This window comes from Gigantopelta aegis, chromosome 3 (assembly GCF_016097555.1).
Source record: "Gigantopelta aegis isolate Gae_Host chromosome 3, Gae_host_genome, whole genome shotgun sequence".
NCBI classification, from domain to species: Eukaryota; Metazoa; Mollusca; class Gastropoda; order Neomphalida; family Peltospiridae; genus Gigantopelta; species Gigantopelta aegis.
Window position 1 is genome coordinate 80,182,881 of NC_054701.1, and position 24,453 is coordinate 80,207,333.

Below are 24,453 nucleotides of genomic sequence, written 5' to 3' on the forward strand. Positions count from 1 at the left end.
ATTTACGCATGCTATCAATTTATTGACTGACCAGGGACGAAAAGCCATATATGCATAAGAGAAATACAAATACGTTAATGTTAAACCATAGGTCTTCTTTGTCTTTATTTGATACATACATGGCAAGTATTTTGAATTATTGTGCCGAGATTTGGGGTTTTTACAAGGCAGACTCTATAGAGAATTTACACATAGAATTTTGTAAGAATATTCTAAATGTTAAAAGTTCCACTACTACTATTATGTTATATTTTGAATTGGGTAGATATCCCCTTTTGTATACTCGTAAGTACCGTATGATAAAATATTGGTTTAAATTATTGAACACAAAGAATTGTATCTTGTACCCTGCATATGTGGAACTTAGATCAAAATCTGATACAGGTAATAACTGGGCAAGACAAATAAGGCAAATACTGTGTTCATTAGGTTTATATGCACTGCGGTGTAACCAAAAAGCATTAAACTATAATTTTCATTTGTTATTAATAAAACAGAGAATTATGGACCAGTGTAAGCAAGATCTTAATGAGCTCATGGACACGTCTATCAAATGTTCATATTTGTATAAATATTTAGTAAAAGAGCTTATTTTACAAAATTACCTGATGAAACCTATTCCAAGTCTATATATAAAATGTATTACAAAGATAAGATTATCATCACATAGTTTAGCAATTGAAGTTGGACGCTATCATAACATAAGTAGATCTAAACGATTGTGTGTCTTGTGTAAAATAGGTGAAATTGAGGACGAGTTTCATGTGATATTATGTTGTCCCTTTTTCAGTGATTATAGAATTTTATATATCAAGAAATATTATAGAATCCATCCATCTATGTTCAAATTGATAGAATTATTATCAACTAACAATGTAAATGATTTATGTAAATTAGGGAAATATCTGTTCAAAATGTTTAAAAGACGAGAATCGATAGTTAAATGGTCTATATACAGAGTTCTATGCAAAAGCATTTATATTCTCCGTGTCCTTTTCATGCCAACACATTCCATTGTGTCATTGTTGTATATGCATTTGTATGTATAACTGATGAACTGTAAATGTTCAAGGTTAATAATGAAAATTGAAAACTCACTTGCATCTTATTAATCAGTCACATTAGCGACAATGCATCCAAAATGTTTGCACTGACAAGTCCAATCAGATAACGTCCGCTTGTCGTTACGTAGTAGATTGGGATCAATTAAGAGATTAATGCATTGAGCAATTAACCGTCTGCTCTCACTTCAATGCTTTGTGTGCTTGTTTAAGTTGCCGGTATCCAACAATAAGACTGATACGTGAAACTCACTATACAGTCATTGTAATTAGCGTTAAATAACCGGATATTTTGTTTTGAAGGTAGGTAACACAAATATTATGAAATGTTGAACAGTATTCGGTAAATGCGCAATCATGATGGACACTGTTTTTCCAAAGTAAATTTGATGTAGCTAGTCTGTTTCATTCGATTGCCTACATCGCTACAGCCCTGCAGGCTATGAGACCAACGCTCACTAAGTAGACAAAAATAAGCAACTTTGTTTCAAAACGTGATTAACTGAATACTCATTTGATTCAACATGCTGTATTTATTTGCATATTTTGCTTCTATTGGTGATAATAAATGAAATATTAAAAAAAACCCCACCCCAATAATTCTTGTGTTTATGATGTTTAAATTGGAAAAATCCAAACTGGCCGACTTCCTGAATGAAAAAGGCCAACTTCTGTAAATGTTTACAACGAACTACTGCTATAACGAACCAATGGTCCTGGTCCCATGCAGTTCGTTATAAGAGTACTTTACTGTTTATATATATATATATATATGGGCTCAAATATACGGGGTAATATTTTTTCGATCTCTGCACAGTGTGCAGATTGCTTCTACAGTCACTGATTGGCTGGCTTTAAAAAGACAAGATTTGATTGGCAATTACATACTGCCGGGACTACTTTTTGTTCATTCATGATTCCATTTATCGGATTTTGAATTTACCATAGTTTGACACCCAATAGCCGATGTATTTTTCGTGCTGGGGTGTCGTTAAACATTCATTCATTCATTCATTCATTCATTCATTCCATTTATCGGTCAAACTATTACTACGATCTTCAAATATTTTTATACGATACGAACATTTACGGAATTAAAAATCAAAATATATGTACAAATGTTTAAAAATATTTTTATTTTATTATTTTGACTGGGTTTTTTTTGGAACTATTCTTTGGTGGATACTGTTGGGTGTGCACCGGTAACGGCGCGTATGAATATATTGTTATGGCTGGTAGAGCTTGTTGGTTGTTACAGCAGCGAGAACGTAAATATACTTTTAAAACCGTTAAAGATTGACAATGGGTAATAAAGAGAATAACCAACTCACTACGAAGAATTACGGATTATCTGTCCCTCGTGAATTAATGCTGTAAAACCCTCGCCAGATGCTCGGGTTTACAACATTAATTCACTCGGGACAGATATTCCGTAATTCCTCGTAGCTCGTTAGTTATTCTCTAAATATACATAAGTGGGACCTATCACTTTAATATGTACCAAAATATTTGTAACCACATGGGTAATAAATAATTTTATTTAATGACACTTAAAAGTATTTGGCACCATTGGTCCATGTCTTTTGCAGTGTTCAGTAAATAAAACTAAGTTAACACCGACACACAGTAGCTGTAATTAATTAATTAATAGGTAATTAACAACCGAGGGCAATAAACCTTGTGTCAATCGATTCAGAAAGATAGAGCTTTTAGTTAGTCGGGTCACTTTTGTGATTAATCGATCTTTCTATTGTTTGGCGCTATAAAATAATGACTAATCATGGAGTTAGTTTAATCTATACTGTGCATGTATAGCGAATCATAGAACGTTATTTAATTAACGTTATCAATATTCAAATGTTGGCCACATATGTACATGTATACAAGTGGCCAATATACAGCATTTGCCTATTTCTTGCCTTTAGTAAAACTCATCTGGGGTATTGTAGACATACTGTTATATGATATTTGTTTTGTACACAGTGAATTCTTGACGATGCCAGCAATTAAAACCACTTTAAAAGACTTTGCCGAGAACACGTCGGCGCATGGAGTTAATAAGCTTGTTACCTCCAAGGGATGGTTCATCAAACTTATCTGGCTGGTGTTGTTTCTTGGCGCCTCCTCCATGATAGTGTATCAGGTTTCACGATTAGTGATCAACTATCTACGGTAAGTTACTTAGTATCGTATAACATAGTGCACTGGTCTGAATTAGATGTGTAGTGACTTGGGTTCAAATCCTGAATGCGACAATATGCATTCATGTCAATTGTATCCAACCTTTTCATGCACCAATTATAAAGGACTAACAATTTTTAATTTTATAATAATGTCACGGGTTTTCTATAATACCCGTAACTGAATGAAACACGGTTATCAAAATATCTCTCCTTACTGTATACCTATTAGATCTCTCTGTAACGGGCGGTTAAACCCTAGTATGGCTCGTCTAGGTATGATCAGAGATACGATCTTATATAAAGTATATATTATTATAGCACGTTTTGTTCAGTAGAAAACACAACAAAAACACAATACACTTTGGAATCTGTATTAACCTACGCTGACAAATGTACTGCCGCAGTAGTTAATGAATAACAACAATAATATCAACACAGAACTGATCACTTAATTAGTTAATCTCTAGGTGTCTAGTTTACACAATATGTTAATCACTTACCCCGTAACACAACACCCACACGTGTGATAATTGAGAAACGCTAACACACACACGTGCGATAATGGAGAAACGCTTCCAGGGGAACTTAATTAATAAAGGAATTACAACACTATTCCTAACTGGTTGATTTTTAATTAACCCTAACTACTCATTCAATAACCTTGTAATACAGAATTAATACTGGTACCTATCACAATAAAGACAATAACCTACAGTTTACCTAGGTCCTCTAGGATGACTGGCTAAGCTTTATATAATTATTTAGGACTGTGAGCCTACAGATTACTGCGTCAGATGACCGGCAGCACCGTCTAAATAATATTGGTATAATACAGTATTAACATGTTTAAAGTCACATCAATCACATCAAGGTTATACACAGAGCAGAACTATATATTTACCAAAGTCCCGTCTGAACTAATATAGATCGTTCAGTGGACGACGACCGTTCCCCTCGGATACCTCCAAATGTTTCTCGTCGATCTATCTAAAACCCTAGCTATTTATTCAAAACTCTCAGAGACAGCGAATATCGCCTGGGGGTACATGGCGGTACCTCACGTATCATCTGAATTTCCACAGCGACCAAGACGGCATATCTTTCTCTTAGATCGCCAGACTCAATGACGCCAAGTCGCCAAATCACGGTTGTAAAAACCGCACTCAAGGAGGTATTACGTAACTACTGGCTACATGGCTCCGCACCTGGGCTGGGTGTGTAATAGAAGAACAGCTCGATGACCGTCACGCAAAGGTATCACGTAACAAGTTGCCCACCTGGGCTAAGTGCATTTGGAACTGCACACGGCCTTCTAAAACAATTAATATCGCAACAGGCGAAAAGAAATTAAGAGCATGTACCGTCACACACCCCCACCTCAAAAAGGATATTTCCTCTACTCTAGGAATAGGTAAATATACTACATTAAAACAAAAAGGTGCGTTAACCGACGCATACGGGCATTTATAACACATGTAATAATAAGGTGACTACCAGTAATCACACTGAGTCTGTGAGTCCCTGGTATACAAATAAAATATATATAAACAAAACAGAAATCAAGAATGTCAACACATTATCATAATGTTCAACTTCGGTACAGGGCATCAGCGATTACATTGGATGTGCCCTTGATATGTTCAATGGTAATTGGGTATTCCTGCAGAAGAAGACTCCATCTCAAAACTCTCTGGTTGGTGGCTTTCATTCTGTGAATGAAGGTAAGCGGATTATGATCAGTAAAGACCACCACTTGATGCACTGCCGATTTCACGTAGATCTGAAAATGCTTCAGAGCTTGTACCATGGCCAAAGCTTCCTTGTGTATACTGGAATAGTTCACCTGATGTTTGTCAAACCTTTTGGAGAAGAAACTTACAGGATGGTCCAGTCCATTTTCGTCTTCCTGGAACAGCACAGCTCCAGCTCCCACGTCACTGGCATCCACAGCTAGCTTGAAAGGCATTCGGTAGTCTGGCGCTGCCATCACGGGAGACGAGGAGAGCATCTGCTTGAGACGGTTGAATGACTTCTCGCATTCATCTGACCACTGGAACTTAGTTTCCTTCTTTAGCAGCGATTTGATGGGGGCCGCTACCGTCGCATATTTAGCACAGAAACGACGATAATAACCAGCCATACCAAGGAACCGGCGAACTTCACGACGGTTGGTCGCTGCAGGGTACTGGCTGATGCTTAGTGTCTTGGCCTGCAGTGGGGCGACGCAACCATGTCCGACAGTATGACCTAAGTAGGTCACTGAAGCTTTCACGAATTCACATTTGCCCAGGTTCACAGTCAAGTTAGCTTTCTGTAGGCGACTGAATATTTGTTGTAACCCGGTTAAATGTTCATCCCAAGTGTCGGTGGCTAACACCACATCGTCCAGATATACACTGACGTTTTCTAGGTCTGATAACACCTGGTTCATCATCCTTTGAAAGGCAGCAGGGGCAGTCTTCAAACCAAACGGCATCACTCGGAATTGGAAGAGGCCGTCAGGTGTGATGATCGCCAGAATGTCCTTAGCTTCCTCCGTTAACGGAATGGCATAAAAACCCTTCAGTAGGTCCAATTTGGTGATATATTGCGCGTGTCCAACTCGGTCGATGCAATCGTCAAGGCGGGGTAGAGGGTAGGCATCTGCCTTGATGAGTTGATTCACGCGACGTAGGTCAGCGCACACCCGGAAACTGTTATCTCCCTTTTGAATCAGAATAACAGGTGATGCCCACTGACTGTTTGATGGTTCCAGAATGTCGTGTTCCAACATGTAATCTATCTCCTTTTTTTATTGCCGCACGTTTTACAGGATTTATGCGATAGCCATGCTGTCGAATCGGTGTAGCGTTGGGTTCCAAGCGCACATCCTGGATTAAAGTATTGGTAACCGTTGGAAAGTCCTGACAAATGGAAACATTGTCTTGTATCAACGTAATCAACTTTGCTCGCTGGGGGCTGTCAAGGTGCTGTAGATAAGAACTCAAGTCTGCTAGAATCTGGCTGTTGGTTAACTTGATCTCTGCAGTCTTGACGTCATCACAGGAAATTGGGTGACTCTCAGTTTGGACAGGTAATACTGGAACTATCGGCAGTCTGTCAAAATAACCTTTTAGCAAATTGATGTGACAATACCTACTTTTCCTAACCCTATCAGGAGTGTTTATCACATACCCTGTCTCATTAACCCGTTTGTGCACAACATAGGGCCCGAAATACCTGTTCTGCAATGAACCCCGTTTAATGGGAAGGTACAGCAGCACCTTATCCCCTGGTTTAAATTCCCGACTCCTAGCCTTCCTATCAAACACTGATTTTATTTTGCTCTGAGCATAGTTCGGTCGCCTGCTACAACCTATCTCTAACTCTCCCTACATAAATCAGCAGGTTTTCGGCCTTATCCTTGTCTAACCAACTATCTTTTACCAATTTGAGAGGGCCTCGGGCTGAATGCCCATAGAACAACTCAAATGGGGTGAATCCTAAGGATTCTTGCTTAGTATCCCGTCCTGCGAACAACACGAAAGGAATTGACTGGTCCCAGTCAGTACCATTGTCGAAACAATGGCAGCGGAGCATACTTTTCATGCTCTGGTGGAAACGTTCTATGGCGCCCTGGCTCTCAGGGTGGAATGCAGCAGAACGAATATGTCGTATATCTAACATAGACAGTACTTGCTGGATTAACTTGCTCATGAAGTTCGTACCCCGGTCGCTTTGAATTTCACCTGGTAAACCCGTGTACGTGAAGTACTTAAGCAGCGCACTAGCTACAACAGACGCAGTAGCCTTCCTTAAGGGAATCGCCTCTGGAAAAACGCGTAGTTAAGCACATAATTGTTAACAAGAATTGGTTGCCTGAACGCGTTTTCGGTAATGGCCCCACGACATCTATCAACACTTTTGAAAAAACTTCCCCAACTATGGGAACCTTCTGCAGGGGATAGGGAGGAATTAGCTGATTTGGTTTGCCCACAACCTGACACACATGACATGACATACAATGCTTACTGACATCTGCAAATATTCCCTTCCAATAAAATTCTGAGGCAAGTTTACTATGAGTTTTATTCCGCCCTAAGTGGTCAGCAAACACGTCCTCATGTGCTAACAATAACAATGACGGACGGTACTTAGAGGGCACCACAATTCTACATCTTGTCACATATTCCTCACTATCAGGCACAACCTTTTCCACACTCTTATTCATTAATACTCCCTTGTCCATGTAATACCCTGACATCTGATCCTCCATCTCACCCTCAGTTAACAATGTAGTGCGAGCTGCCAACACACTTGGATCAGCCCCCTGCTCTAGGATTAACTCTTGTCTATTACAAGGTAAGTCCCCCCTATCAAACACAATTGGTTCATTTCCCCTCTGCGGGAGATCAACAGGTTAATTCCTCAGTTGACCTATCTACCATTTTACTGATAACCTCATCCACTCCAATTTCATGGCTCACACACGTATCAGACAAATCACAAATATCCTCTGGGTCTCGTGCTAACCTACTGGCCATAGCCCTAGTCATTACACACGCAGAATATCTAGTCTCATCAACCTCACACTCTTCTATAGGTAAAGGGCTGACTTCAATTAACAATTGGTCACATTGCGGCTCACAACACTGACTAGTCAAATCATTACCCAACAAAACTCCTATGTTTTCAAAAGGCAAGTCCTTCACAACACCCATAATGACTGGTCCCGTCACAAACTTCGAACACAAGAAAACGTTATGTAACCGAACAACCATTTTTTCTCCAGTAACCGAGGTTAAAGCCAAACTACGTCCTGTATCTGAATTTTCAATACCAGCTAAACACTCTTGCGTGATCAGCGACTGACTGCAGCCTGTGTCTCGATAGACTGATATTGCCTTCGGACTCAAGTCTTGTTTCACATCACAAACCATACCAGTGGACACATACGGGTTTACCTTCTCTGCCATGGGACTAACCATTAACTCTCTCGCTAACGGAGCTGACCTCACTAAACCGACCACTTGCGCATTATCGCGTTTCCTTCTAAAACAGTCCCCGACAAGATGGTTATCCTTTTTACAGTAACTGCAATGTGGACGAAAAGTTCGTGCATTGGCTGATAATGCAGGCCTATCCTTACTTTGCCCACCAGGTGCATTCCTTGCCTGACTAGCTGACCAACTAGATGACTCTCCCCGATAGGTACTTTCCCGGGAAAACCTGGCTGAAATTTTCGTCTTATCACCCTGTTGTAAAGCGCTACCCCTGTACTGCCTGAGCCTTGTGTATTAACACGTAGTCATCTGCCACTATGCCTGCCTCCCTCTATCTTTTTGACAGCACAAGCTAATGGTATTTCTTTTAATGTCCTGTAAACACCCCTCAAATTTCCCGGCCCCATTTAAACCCCCTTACAAACTCCCTGCCTTTTACCCAAATCCTAAAATTCCGTTTTTTTCAACCCCCCCGTAACGATTCCTCGTTTTGCCTAAATCCGCCTTAATATGTTTAACTTCCCTAACAGAAAATAAACCTTAGCCTTCCCCTTTAAACTTTGCCGCCCTTCCCCGTGGGAATTCTCTTCGGCCCTTTCAAAATTTAAAGAACTTTCCCCCGGGTTTAAAAACATATCCCCCCCTTTTTAACAAACGTTCCTTTAAATTTCCTAATTCTTTCTTTCCTTTCCCTTTTTTTCTTTTCCTCCTCCCTTCTCTTTTCCCCTCCCCCCCTCCCCCCCCCCCTTTCCCCTTCTCTTTTCCTTTCTTTCTTCCTTTTCTCTTCCTTCTCTTTTTCTCCCCCTATTTTTTTTTTTTCTTTTTTCTATCCCTCTTTTTTTTTTCTCTTCCTTCTATCCCCTCTTCTCTTTCCTTCTCCTTCTTTTTTTTCTCTCCCTTTTATTTTTCACTTCCTCTTTTCCCCTATCTTGACTTCTCCTTTCTACCAGCTTTTAACAATTTTTCCCGTTAATCTTTACTTCCGGAAAATTATTTTCCTAAGGCACCCAAAAACCGGAAAATTTCCTTAATCTCCTAAGGTTTTAGCATACAATTTCCCTTTCCCCGGGTTTTTAACCTTTTTCGTGCCCTTAATCTTTCCCTTGGTAATAGAAACCCCCTTTAAAACCACTTTTTTAAATTAATTTTCAGTCAACGGACCAATTTTAAAAATTTTTAAACCCCATTTAAAACAAAAATTTTTTTTAAAAATCTTCCCGTTTTTGTCCCGGGAAACCCCCTTTTCCCCCAGGGTTTTTAGTAATGAATGAACCGTTTTAAAAAATTTTATTTTCATTATTCCTGAACCCAAAAACCCAGTTGGTCGTTATATGACAAAGTCGTTTATAAAAAATTTATTTCCGTTTGTTCCTAAAAAAAAAACCGCCCTTTAATTTAATACCCTACCTGACAAAACCCGGTGTTAATAAAAAACTAAACAACCCAACTGCATTAATTGAAACCTGGGGATTTAAAATAAACATTTTCCCCTAAAACCCCCAACTTATAATAAAATAAACCCGGGAAAATTTAAACCTTCCAAAAAATTAATAAAGTTAAACCTATTTAACTGGTTAATTTTTAATTAACCCTAACTACTATTCAATACCTTGAACGAAAAATATGGATAAAACAATAAATTTAACCCAATTTTCCTTCCTAAGTTTCACAAAAAATTATTTACAGGGCCCCTCGTTAGGGTAGGCGCACCGTCCTAAATAAATTTTAATTTTTTAAATTTTAAAAATTCAAAATCAATTTTGGGAGAAAATATTTCCGTCCCCGGCTAACTAATATAATCGTTCGGGACAGACCGTTCCCCCAAACCCCAAATTTTCCCCCTTTTCAAATCCTTTTTACAAACTCCGGGAAACGAAATTGCCGGGCATGGCGGTGTTTAATCAAAACCCCCAAGGAACCCTTTAACCCCCCAATAAAGCCGCCAAACCTTTAAAAACCCACCGCGGAGATTAGAATATCCCCCCCCGGGGGTGGATTAAAGGAACCCCTCTGCAAAGGAATTTAAAAACCCCTCAATCATTTGGGATGCCATTTTCCCAAAAAAAAATTTATGCCGGGAAAAGAAAATTAAGAGCAAACCCACAAATTGAAACGTAGAAATTTAAAAATATTCCCCTTTAAAGTCTACGAATTTAATTTCCAAATTTTTTCAAAAAATTGGCCTTTAAAAAAAAAATTGTTTCTTAAAAAGCAATTTTAAAGGAGAAGCCCTTAATTTTTCCATCCAAGAAAATAAATTTACTTTTCCTGGATCTGCCCTATAAATTCCTCCCTTAAATCTTTGTTTCTCCTGAAGGAAATGATTTATTTTAAAAATTAAAAGGGTTTTTTTTTAAAATTTTGGGTTATTCAAATTTAAAACCGGTTAAATAGTTTACATTTTTTTTATTTCCCCAAAAATTTTTAAAAAACTTTTTTTTAAAAGGTTTTTTTTCAAAGAAACGGGCGGGTTTTTTTTTGCGGGGGGGGGGGGGCCCCGGGCATTTTTGGGCCCGTTTTTTCAGATTTTGGAGGGTCTCATTGATTTTTTAAACCGATGAAAAAACTAAAAGCGCAGTATTAATTTTCCCCCACGGCCGTTTGGTTTTTAGGCCGTGGTCTACGCTGGAGGATTTCGGATCCCTTGAAGGAGGGTTTTAACCAGGGCCCCTCAAAACCCTGGTGGTCCTAAACCAATTGGTAGGATAAACGAAAACCATTTAAACTGTTAAAAAACCATGTTTTTTTCATCCCCGGGAAAGCCAAATAAAAGATCCCTTGTTGCTAATCGGAAGAGTAGCCCATGAAGTGGCGACAGCGGGTTTCCTCTCAAATCCGAAACGCAAAGCACTATCAGAATACTTTGTATAGCTTTATTCAATTAGAATGGAATGACTTCAATGACAATTCACTTTGACAAGTACCAGACATTGATTGTGCAGTCAAACATCTTGGAATTGCAAATAATGCCTCTTATAAAGTACACAGACTATGCAGTGGACGAACTTGGACAGTGAAGTGATTTGCCCATGTTCACGAGGTTTTCAACATGGTTGATTTGAAAATGAATCATTGATGGCAGACATGGACAAAATACTGGAGAGTTTGAAATCCACTAGATACACTGAGTAACTCAAATCCTGAACAATCTCGAACAAACCTGTTGACTTGTTAATGCAAATAATTAAATCTGCAGAAGCCCCAGGTTTTGAGATTGCCACTAAGTGATCTATTACAACTGTTGTAACCATTGCTGAATAATTGGGTTCATGAAAAGGTTGGACATAAATAATATGAAAAAAAAAAAAAAAAAAAAAAAAATCGCGAGCTCTCTGGTTGTTATGGGATTCCTTCGATTGTAGTTCAATTAAAATGTTTTGGATGATAAAGTAGCGAGGTTTGGTATTCCAAATGAATGTAATCATCTATATTTAAAGACATAAGGTCCACCAAATCCGATCCGTTACTGGATGCCTTTAACAAATAATTAAAGATATTTATCGATTGATTGATGTACTGAATCGCATTTACATACAAACAAACAACTCGCTTGAATTATTGATACCCCAAATGTATCAAATCGTTCGCAATTTGACCTTCATACCCGATGCACGTGAACTTTGCCATAGGGGTGAAATGTGATTTTAACCATTTATGACTAAAATTACCATCGAAAGACATGTTCATCCCGGACACATTTCTATTGAATATAATTGAAAATTTGCTGAAATAGTTAATATCGTAAGTGTTTATACATGTACTGAATTCAAACTAAATTACCTTGGTCGAATTATAATATTCATAATGGGGTTTAATTTGTTCCACAAAACATCCTCAGCTCAAATTAGAATTAACAGGCACGGCGGATCAGGGGGGTTGGGGGGAGGGGGTTTTGACCTGATTGTAAATATAAAAAATATTATTGGTAGTAAATTTTTAAGGCAGAGATGAAGTTTTTGAAGGTATGACACAGGGTGTGTTGAGGGAACATCAGAACAACTAGAACATCAGCAAATTAAAGACAAGAAAGAAATGTTTTTGATGGGACGTGGGTTCCATCTTCATCTGTGGGTCGTTTATTTTATAATCTGAGCCAATGGCTTGTAACCCAAAGGCCGTGGTATGTGCTGTTCTGTCCATGATATTGCATATACAGAAAACATTTGCTGCCATGATTTGTCCTGACCCAACCAGTTAAAGTTTGTTTTGTTTAACGACACCACTATGGCACATTGATTGATTAATCATCCCTAACCCAACCAGAGTCATAACCATAACTGGTATATTAAAAGGCTGTGGTATCTGCTGTCCTGTCTATGGGGAAAATATATAAAATATCACTGGCTGCTATTAGAAAAATAATTTGAAATCAAATAGCCGATAAAGTCCTAATAAATCAGTGTGCTCTAGTGGTATCATTAGACAAAACAAAATTTAACTTATTCAAATAGCCGTAGTTAAATGTGGTGAGGTGTGCTATATACAAGTATTCTTTTCCTGGGTTAGTATTTAACGGCTAAAATTAACCATTAAAGGGACATTGCTGTGTTTGCAGCTGCATTGTAAGATGTTTTCGACTAATAAAATATTTCTACGATTAAACTTACATATTAAATAAATTTTCTTGTTTAGAATATCAGTGTCTGTTATTCAATGTGTTTCTGATCGTCTTAATATTTGTAATAAGCTCAAACTGGATTTTGTCTTCAAATAATTTCGTACGTACGACAAAAAATATATTTTAGGAAATAAAATGAAATTTAACCTAGTACAAATATTAGAACGATCAAAAACACGTTTAATATACAGCCACTAATATTTTATGCAGAAAAATATATTTGATATGCAATTACAATCGTTAAAAAGTCTCTGTTAGTCGATACCATCTTAAAAACTGCAGCAAACTCAGGAATATCCCTTTAAACACATCTTCTTGTTTTGAAAAGCAGTTTATTACTCATATGATTAAAACTATCTTGGTACATATCAATGTGATACGTCCCACTAGATCATCAAGAGGGACGTAACACTTCGGCGTCAGACATACACACGCACGCACGCACGTACGCACGCACACACACCATCGTTTGACACCCATTAGCCGAGGTAAATGTGTGCTGGGATGTCACAAACAAACATATACAAACACAGACACATAATTAATATTATTACATACAAACACACACTCCCGCACGTATGTCTTGTTCTAGTTTCTGGCGGCTTGTAACAGCCCACAATGTACCATCAGCCCAAGATGTCCCAGTTAGGACATTTCGGGCTGATACACGGCCACTTGTTGTGTATTTGTTTTCTAGGAAACCCGCCACCCCGAAAACGACCGTGGTGAGCAAACCTCTTGTGTTTCCTTCCGTCACGTTCTGTAACCTCAATCCTGTGCGGTACTCCATGGTGAAATCCGATCTCATCATGTTCCAAATCGTGAAGGACTTTGCAGAGAAACTGAACATGTCTTTAGACGCATTCCCTTATGACGGGGTAAGTATGTCTTTAAACGCATTCCCTTATGACGGGGTAAGTATGTCTTTAAACGCATTCCCTTATGACGAGGTAAGTGTCTTTAAACGCATTCCCTTATGACGGGGTAAGTATGTCTTTAGACGCGTTCCCTTATGACGGGGTAAGTATGTTTTTAAACGCATTCCCGTATGACGGGGTAAGTATGTCTTTAAACGCATTCCCGTATGACGGGGTAAGTGTGTCTTTAAACGCATTCCCTTATGACGGGGTAAGTATGTCTTTAAACTCATTCCATTATGACGGAGTAAGTATGTCTTTAAACTCATTCCATTATGACGAGGTAAGTATGTCTTTAAACGCATTCCCTTATGACGAGGTAAGTATGTCTTTAAACTAATTCCATTATGACGAGGTAAGTATGTCTTTAAACTCATTCCTTTATGACGGGGTAAGTATGGCTTTAAACTCATTCCATTATGACGCGGTAAGTATGTCTTTAAACGCATTCCCTTATGACGGGTAAGTATGTCTTAAACGCATTCCCTAATGACGAGGAAAGTATATCTTTTAATATATATATATATATATATATATATATATATATATATATATATATATATATATATATATATCTTCAAGCGCATTCCCTTATGGTGGGGTAAGTATGTTTGTAAACCCATTCCCTTATGACAGGGTAAGTATGTCTTTAAATGTATTTCTCATTTCCCTATGACAGGGTAACTATGTTCATTAACTCATTTCCCTATAACGGGGTAAGTCTGTTCATTAACTCATTTCCATATGACGGGGTAAGTCTGTTCATTAACTCATTTTCCTATGATGGGGTAAATCTGTTCATTAACTCATTTCCCTATGACGGGGTAAGTATGTTCATTAACTCTTTTCCCTGTGGCGGGGTAAATCTGTTTATTAACTCATTTCCATATGACGGGGTAAATCTATCTATAAAGACATTTATCTATGACTTGGTAAGTCTGTGCATAAACGTATTTCTCATTTTTGATTTAATAGAAAGCTTTAAAATATACTTACCTTGATATTTGTATTGTATTATTCTTTTCCCCACAGCTCTTTAAATTGTGATTTTACATAATTATATAAATTTTATTCTTAATACAAATAATATTTGCATACTCTTACCTTTTCTGACAAATAATAGTCGATGTGTATCTTTGGCGGGGTCTGTCAATAAATTTCTCGTTTGCCTATTACGGTGTAAGTCTGTCCATAAACTCATTTCTCGTTTGCCAATTACGGTGTAAGTCTGTCCATAAACTCATTTCTCGTTTGCCGATTACGGGGAAAGTCTGTCCATAAACTCATTTCTCGTTTGCCTGTTACGGGGTAAGTCTGTCCATAAACTCGTTTCTCGTTTGCCTCTTACGGGGAAAGTCTGTCCATAAACTGATTTTCGTTTGCCTCTTACGGGGAAAGTCTGTCCATAAACTCATTTCTCGTTTGCCTCTTACGGGGAAAGTCTGTCCATAAACTCATTTCTCGTTTGCCTGTTACGGTGTAAGTCTGTCCATAAACTCGTTTCTCGTGTGCTTATTACGGGGTAAGTCTGTCCATAAACTCGTTTCTCGTTTGCCTCTTACGGGCAAAGTCTGTCCATAAACTCACTTCTCGTTTGCCTGTTACGGGGAAAGTCTGTCCATAAACTAATTTCTCGTTTGCCTCTTACGGGGAAAGTCTGTCCATAAACTTACGTCTCGTGTGCTTATTACGGGGTAAGTCTGTCCATAAACTCATTTCTTGTTTGCCGATAACGAGATAAGTCTACCTATAAACTCATAACTCATTTACCAATGACGGAGTAAGTCTGTCCATAAACTCATTTACCAATGACGGAGTGAATCTGTCCGTAAACTCATTTTCTCTAGGCAGGTCAGTATGCACCACGACCTTTTGTTTAATTATTTAATATATCAGTCGTGGGGAAAATCCATCCTGGCGAAAGCTCTACCGACTGAGCCTATGACCCCTTAATTATTGACCTGTGTTAAACAACCATCAAAAAGTGACTTTTTAAAACAGGTGGTATCTTAGATGGCTTGGCAGAATACAAAAGTAGCCTCATAAAACAGGTGGCTGTATAAATACAGGTGGCTGTATACATGCAGGTGGCTGCTATAGTATGTTTGACTACCCTCCCTATACGCACATACACTCACACACACACACTCACACACACACACACACACACACACACACACACACACACACACACACACACACAACTACGGTTAATCGCCTCCCACCACTGACTATGACTGAGAGCGCATTTTAACGACTCAGTGGGGAGGTGTAACGCCACTACGCGGACTGATCTCTCACTAACAACTAACCGGTAACCGCTGTCATGGACAGGCAACCATAATACCGGGTCGATGTGTGTGCCCAGGACCGATTCTTTGAACCTTAATTGAACACAAGTAACAATGATTACAAATATACTTTGAAAATGTTAGCACTTTGTTCTGATTTTATTTTACAGATGAACCCACCGCCTGATCCAACTTACCCAGACCTAGTAAACACCACAGGTCAGTAATGTCGCTATGTGTAGCCCAACCTTAAGTTTACACACCATCATTAATTACTCCATGCAATTGAATACAATTTCTAGAGGGTCCCGTGACTACTAAGTTTAGTGAGGTCTCTCAATGGACAAGTCTCGTGTAAACAATCAACATAGGTTGACCACGAACTATTACAGTTAACAGCCCTCATGGCTGAGCACCGCATCATTAGTTTATAGAAGTGACACTATACCACCTGCACAGTATTTTCGGTTAGTACGACAACAAGTAAAACCAGCTGCTACAACAAGTAAAGACACGACAAATGATGGCGTGGTCACTTAAACATTACCCAAAATATTTGACCCGAATGATATATTCTACCAAGTTCGGTGTCAGACATCGGTGTTAAGACTGGTAGGCATTGGACAAAGGTGAATGAAGATAATTAATTTTATCATGCAACCACGTTTCCTATTGACTTGATAACCCATACCTGATTAATTCGAAATGTTATCATGTCACTAGGAAATGAGTTGTGCGCATGGCGGATATTTGCTAAATTTTCAGTTAGATCGTTTTCTCATTTTTCAAACATCTATTTACAGCAATGGTTGTTGAACTGCATAAATAAATATAACATCTACACTTCATGTAACATCAAATTACCTTTTATTTTTCAATTCTCCACTATTCGCTCCATTTTCTTTGCATTACAAGTGGAGCAAATACTTGAGGAATACTCGGCTGACTTCATGATGCAGCTCAACTCTGCGGGAGAGACTGTCATCGAGACTTTCTCTCAGCCTCTGGACAGCTTCCTCGTCAGTTGCTCGTTTGCTGGAAAACCGTGTGATGACAGGTACGTTGTTTTTCAACGTGTTTCAAACATCATTCTATGGTGGAATCCCCGTTACGAACATGCCTAGGGTGGCCATGAAATATGTGTTCTCTATAAAATTCGCAATAGATTTCGCAGAGCAGACCAACATTTTATAACTTCTGAGACGATAAACTTAAAATACAAAATGGTTTAAAAAGTATAGTAGAAGGGTTGACTGTGACCAAACATTTCAGCCTTGGCTCCATGACTATAGGCTAATTTGTTCCATATTAGCTATGCAAACTAGGCATAGCCTCACGTGGTGGCATTACTTAAATACCGTTGGTATACTTTATCTGCAAGGGACTCGAATCTGGGTTCTTATATGGAGGTCATTGTATGCAAATTCTGGTATATAATGTTTAACCCTTAAAGGTTTATAGTTCTCTGAAAACATCGTACCAGATGATATTTGTGTTATGGAGGTCATTGTATACAAATTCTCGTATATAATGTTTAACATTTAAAGGCTGAACGTCTGTGAAATCATCGTATCAGATGATAATTGTATTATGGACTTCAATGTTCGGAAATTCTGGTATATAATGTTTAACATTAAAAGGTTTATAGTTCTGTTAAGTCATCGTATCAGATGATATTTTTTTTTTATTAAGGACTGTATACAAATTCTGCACTGTATGTCTGGTTAAAAGTTACATTTCATACTTCAAATATTCATCTGTACGAATCCAACGTATTCCTAAATGTTCTAATGTCTACAGAATCAAAAACAATATCTATGACTCTTTGGCGCACGTTACAGTGTTGATGATGCTGGCATTTTATAAATAATGTGCTTGTGCAGGGGTCGAAAACTCCCTGGTGAAGCAATTTTTTTTTCAATGTATTCGTCGGGGTCGCATGTCTCGACAACCACTACACTTCGCTCACCGCAGTCTAGAGTCCTCCATACAAATTCCTGGACACGCGTCTGACTTATCTAAAACATATTACAAACGATTAATTCACCATGATGAATGATAATTCAGAACACAGCAACAGACCCCGTAGATTAATGTTGGTTCTACACCAAACACCCAAACAATGATGCGTATAGTATGAACACGGTTACTACCACTCTGGCTTCCAATCACTCCCCTGAGGCTCGTTTATGGGCAGAAATGTTTAACTCTCATGAGCTTGTGAATTTAAAAAAAAAGTACTGCAAAAGAATGAAATATGTCAGTGCTCAGTATGGTAATATCTTAAATGGCTCCCCATAATCTAAGTTCAGGGAGCAATAAAACACTCCCACCAAGACGAGGTATGCGTGATCTCAGACCTGGGTCATTTTTTGTTTACCGATTATCAACTGATTTTAAAACCGTTGCATGATATATTGCTAGTGTCAGACTATCAACTGTCACGACGGAGTTTCTTTGTAATTTCCCCCACTACCAACGTACGACGGGTGCGCTCAGATAAACAGCTAGTCGGTCGTAGGAGTTGTATACGACGAGAAAGGATTTGCAAGAGTGCTCAGAATAGCCACTGGACAGTCGTAGAAGTAGACTTTTCGGCGAGTTGGCCAAGTCCGTCGTGACAGTTGGTAGTGATAAGCTAGCATTACGCATTACTAATATCTTGCAGGTCGACTAGTACATATGCAGTAAACACCCGTTAAACAGTAAACCAAGTAAAAAGGGGTATCCCGTTTAGAGAAGTGCTATTTTGTACTGATATTTAAAAGAAACCGTTACAAATGTTTGTTTTGAGAGAATGCCGGTTTACAGAGGGTCCGGTTTTGAAGGGCTTCATTGTCATACATTATTTGAACCAGAATTTTATGGTCTTTGGAAAAATATTTAAATAATTGATATATGCAATCTTTACAGTCATAATATACATATAGTGCGTGTAATGCCTGAAAACAGCACGGAAATAATTATATATTTTTTTGGCAACCCGAAAAATACGAATGAATGAATTATTATCGATTATATGTGTGACTTCACGAGCGAGTGCAGATATTCCAGTAAGTATTAGATTCGTATAGTCTATATACCAGCTGGCTGTTCCACCATGTATGTATGAAAGATACAAAATAAAATAAATATATAACACGTGATAAGAGGTTTGTGAAACCAGCGATATGATGAACTCCCTGGAATCTCCTAGGGGAGAGGCGGTCCTCCTAAGAACGATTACCTGATAGAAGATCATGGAAGCGATCACGACTTTGTCTGAAACGTCATTTTGACTCTGCCTTATGCAGAGATACTATTTTGATCACGGAATATGGTTTTGTCATTCAGATTCACTCAGTGATATCATGCAATCATTACAATGTTTTCTTTTAGGAATTTCGTAAAATCTCTAGAATTCTGCCATTGTTTTTAGACTTTGGCACTGGGTTATAAATTAGCAAATATATGTAACCTTACACAGTAGTGTTGCATTTTCCTTAGGTAGAACCGAGTGGTATGTCTTGATTAAGTGATCTCATTCATTTATATTAGTATTTAGAGGCATTAGCCAGTTATTAAGTGATCTCATTCATTTATATTAGTATTTAGAGGCATTAGCCAGTTATTAAGTGATCTCATTCATTTATATTAGTATTTAGAGGCATTAACCAGTTATTAAGTGATCTCATTCATTTATATTAGTATTTAGAGGCATTAACCAGTTATTAAGTGATCTCATTCATTTATATTAGTATTTAGAGGCATTAACCAGTTGTTATAATCCTTCAAACGAGGAACGCCGTTTTCTTAGTATGGGTTTTGTACTACAAGTTACTGATTTTTTAGCCTAGTGTCTTCTTACGTCAAATCAAACTGATATTATTTACTAAATACATTGTTCATGGAGGCTGGTACGGAAGCCTATTAGTGCCATCACACACAATAAAATAATTTTATTTCCCAACATATAATGTTGGAAAAATCAACTTTAATCTTGGAAAAATCATCTTTAGTCTTGATAAACTCAACATATAATGTTGGAAAAATCAACATTAATATTGAAAAAAATCAATTTATTCTTGTAAAATATTAACTTAAATCTAAACAAATACCCAACCTTTAATATATTAATTAACAAAGTTTATATAGAACTATCACACAGTATTGTAATACGGCCACGTACCTTTGATATATTAATTAACAAAGTTTAGATACAAATATTACACAGTATTGTAATAGGACCACATACCTTTAATATATTAATTAACAAACAAAGTTTTCATGGTAGTACTAAACCAAATAACTTCCGGCTGGGTCAAAGTTCGAGGTGCACCCAACATTTGACAGAGAAGTGAACACCATAAGTCCTGTGATTGGTGATAAATGTGAGTGTGTTTCATCTGGGTAAAAAAATATGCAATTAAATTTCATCTAGTACCACTGTGTCAAGTAGCTTTGTGCTTAAAACATGTATAGAGTACCTGGAAAAAAGGTACTCGAATTTTGTGCGGAACTAGGGTAGTCATAGATGCTACCCGTTATCTCAGAAATGAGCAGCTTGACCCCCAATTGTTTCTGATTCACTTTAAGTGTGAGGGGTGGTAGTATTTATATCCGTGGCGTTTATGTCGATTGATACGCTGCAGGTAGGACTTTTAGCTACATATGTTACTATTGTCGTCTATGGGATTTGATTTGGTAGTATACACCCTGATACAATTATCATGTAGTAGGCCCACATACCTTTAATATATCAGTTAACAAGCTCACACGCTCACACACATACACACACAAAATACATACATACGCACACACACATACGTATACATAAACACGCATACATACATGCATACATACATACATACATACATGCACATAAACACACACATGCACACACGCACATAAACACACACACACACACACGCACACACACACACACACACACACACACACACACACACACACACACACATACATACATATACGTAAACACACGCACGCAACACACACATAGACAGACTCTATAAACCACTTGTTTGTTTTACAGTGACTTCTACAAGGTTACGGACTTGGACTATGGGATATGTTTTCAGTTTCCGAACACTACGAAACACCCAAAGGGTATTTTGTTTCACAACGCTGGATCCCTATATGGTTAGTAATTTTAAATACTACTGTAGACCGTTTCTGTCAAAAGTAAACCGAGAAAAAAAGGAGAAGAAGTTTGTTTTGTTTAACGACACCACTAAAGCACATTGATGTATTAATCATCGGCTAACATTTGGTAATTTTGACATATAGTCTTAGGGAGGAAACCCGCGAACCGACAAAACGGCAGGTAACTCCATAATGATTGACGCTAATTCTCATATAAAAACATCTTATTAACTTTTAAACACATACCTACTAGCATATTTTTTTTTCTTTCAGAAATATCGCAATGTAAATTTTTAAACAGAAGTATTTTTTTTAAAAAACAAATTACCATCAAATTCTAAAGGTTTAATCGCCATTTTTGATAAAGGTAGGGAAATGTTTTATTTAACGACGCAATCAACACATTTTATTTACGGTTATATGTCGTCAGATATTTTTGGATAAAGGGTTGAAGGTCACTGATGACACGGTCAGGTAAAGAACGTGCGATTTTACTCTTTGTCTCCGTGTACTAATAACAGTTTTACCTTATTTGTCTGTTCCAGCATTATGTCACCCTGTTATATATATATATATATATATATATATATATATATATATATATATATGCATGTATACACACACACACACACACACACACACACACACACACACACACACACACACACACACACACACACACACACATATATATATATATATATATATATATATATATATATATTGTGATTGTAATTTGTTAAGAAATATATATATTTTTTAATTGACATACATGTACATTTGTTTTGGTAATTGTTTTTAATATGCATTGATACGTGGGTTTACTGTGCAAGATTTAGCTCAGTCGGTTGAGTGCTCGCCTAAGGTGCTTGCGTCGCAGGATCGAACCACCTCAGTGGATCCATTCAAATGATTGGGTTTTCTTAACTGGTCAAAGGCCTAGCTATGTGCGTTCCTGTCTGTGAGAAAGTGCATACAAAAGATCCCTTTCTGCATTAGGAAAAAAGTAGCGGGTTTCCTCTGATGGATACGAGTCAGAATTATCAAATGTTTGACATCCAATAGCCGATGATTAATTAATCAATGTGCTCCAGTGGTGTCGTTAAACAAAACAAACGTTTTTTGGTGTGGGCTGAAAAGTTAAATTAATCATAATATATTTTTATATGAAGTTTATTGTATAAACAAGTTACATGAACATTCATCAATTTCCTTTTTATACAAACGGACTATGAGTGCCAGTTAGTAACAATACATGACAGTAGGCTCTAATATAAAGGTTATATTAAATAATGTACAATAATTTTCTTGCTGTCGAAAGCTGATTATTAATACAGCATTACCATCGTAAGTAATTAATATTAGGGCCTACTTCACTAAACTCTCGTAACTTTACAACTTGCATTGAAATCCTAGAGAGTTTGGTGAATTAGGTATTTGGTCTAAACCTGGAACTGAATATATTATTTCCATTAGAGTTCTCCTTCTGGTACTGAATATAGCATTCTCATATCTGATATAAACCAGGTACTGAATATAGCATTCTTATATCTGATATAAACCTGGTACTGAATATAGCATTCTCATATCTGATATAAACGAGGTACTTAAAATAGCATTCTCATATCTGATATAAACCAGGTACTGAATATAGCATTCTAATACCTGATATAAACCAGGTACTGAATATAGCATTTGCATATCTGATATAAACCAGGTAGAGAATATAGCATTTGCATATCTGATATAAACCAGGTACTGAATATAGCATTCGCATATCTGATATAAACCAGGTACTGAATATAGCATTCGCATATCTGATATAAACCAGGTACTGAATATAGCATTCGCATATCTGATATAAACCAGATACTCAATATATAACATCATCGGACTTGATCTAAACCAGGTACAGCATTATTATACCTAATCTAAACAAGGTACTAAATGCAGTGTTATCAAGATTAATCTAAACAAGGTACTCAATACAGCGTTATCAAGATTAATCTAAACAAGGTACTAAATACAGTGTTATCAAGATTAATCTAAACAAGGTACTCAATACAGCGTTATCAAGATTAATCTAAACAAGGTACTCAATACATAAACACACACATATAAACCCTATGAAACATCTATCAAATAATTATCATTAATACTATTAGGTTGAAGGTCTGGAGTCTTGAAATAGGAAACGTCATCTTTCAAACATCTCTTACCAATATCTACCTATATTTGGCGCAATATGAGGTGGACAGAGGAGTATGTCTTTAAATTTTAAAATTTTTAAAATTATTATTATTTTTTTTTTTATTGTTTTTTTTTTTTTTGGGGGGGGGGAGGGGTGTCATATCATTAAATTTCATAAACATTGGGTTTGTACTGACTATACATTGCCATTATACATTACCATCTGGTGCTGACTATATATTGCAGTATACATTACCATCTGGTGCTGACTATACATTACTATTATACATTACCATCTGGTGCTGACTATACATTACCATTATACATCATCATCTGGTGCTGACTATACATTACCATTATACATTACCATATGGTACTGACTATACATCACCATCTGGTGCTGACTATACATTACCGTTATACATTACCATATGGTACTGACTATACATCACCATCTGGTGCTGACTATGCATTACTATTTGGTGCTGACTATATATAAATTGTCATTATACATTGCCACCGGGTGCTGACTATACATTACCATTATACATCACCATCTGGTGCTGACTATACATTACCGTTATACATTACCATATGGTACTGACTATACATTACCATCTGGTGCTGAGTCTGCTGACTATACATTACCATCTGGTGCTGACAATACATTACCATCTGGTGCTGACAATACATTACCATCTGGTGCTGATTATACATTTCCATTATACATTTCCATTGCAGGTCTTCACATGGTACTGAACATTGAACAAAACGAGTACGTCCCTTTCCTGGCGCCCGGGGCAGGTGTCCGAGTTCGGATCCATGAGCTGGACACGGCGCCTAGCTTGCAGGAGCAAGGGCAGTCGATTCCTGCTGGGTTCGAGACGTCCATTGGTGTTCGGCCGGTATGACGCTGCATGCTAGGGATAGTCTTCTGTATTTGAGATAATCAAAGTAAAAACATGTTAGAACACGGACAGTCGATCCCTGCTGGGTTCGAGACGTCCATTGGTGTTCGGCCGGTATGACGCTGCATGCTAGGGATAGTCTTCTGTATTTGAGATAATCA

General features: G+C 37.5%; 1 protein-coding gene across 1 annotated transcript; it reads left to right on the plus strand.

The window, feature by feature from the left end:
* Positions 1-1,675: 1,675 nt before the first annotated feature.
* LOC121368864 (degenerin-like protein asic-2) lies at positions 1,676-24,150 on the plus strand. The gene is made up of 6 exons (XM_041493619.1): positions 1,676-1,734; positions 3,045-3,233; positions 13,542-13,722; positions 16,223-16,271; positions 16,968-17,109; positions 24,126-24,150. Exons 1-6 carry the CDS (start codon positions 1,676-1,678, stop codon positions 24,148-24,150), a joined length of 645 nt encoding a protein of 214 aa, XP_041349553.1.
* The last annotated feature ends 303 nt before the right edge of the window (positions 24,151-24,453 follow it).

What these genes read in the sequence shown, in the direction of transcription:
- LOC121368864 (XM_041493619.1), top strand. Translation starts at nt 1,676, where the DNA reads ATGTTTAAATTGGAAAAATCCAAACTGGCCGACTTCCTGAATGAAAAA. An exon ending in TTAGTGATCAACTATCTACG is followed by an intron (nt 3,234 to 13,541) that starts GTAAGTTACTTA and finishes TTTGTTTTCTAG; the next exon opens with GAAACCCGCCACCCCGAAAA. An exon ending in ACGCATTCCCTTATGACGGG is followed by an intron (nt 13,723 to 16,222) that starts GTAAGTATGTCT and finishes TTTATTTTACAG; the next exon opens with ATGAACCCACCGCCTGATCC.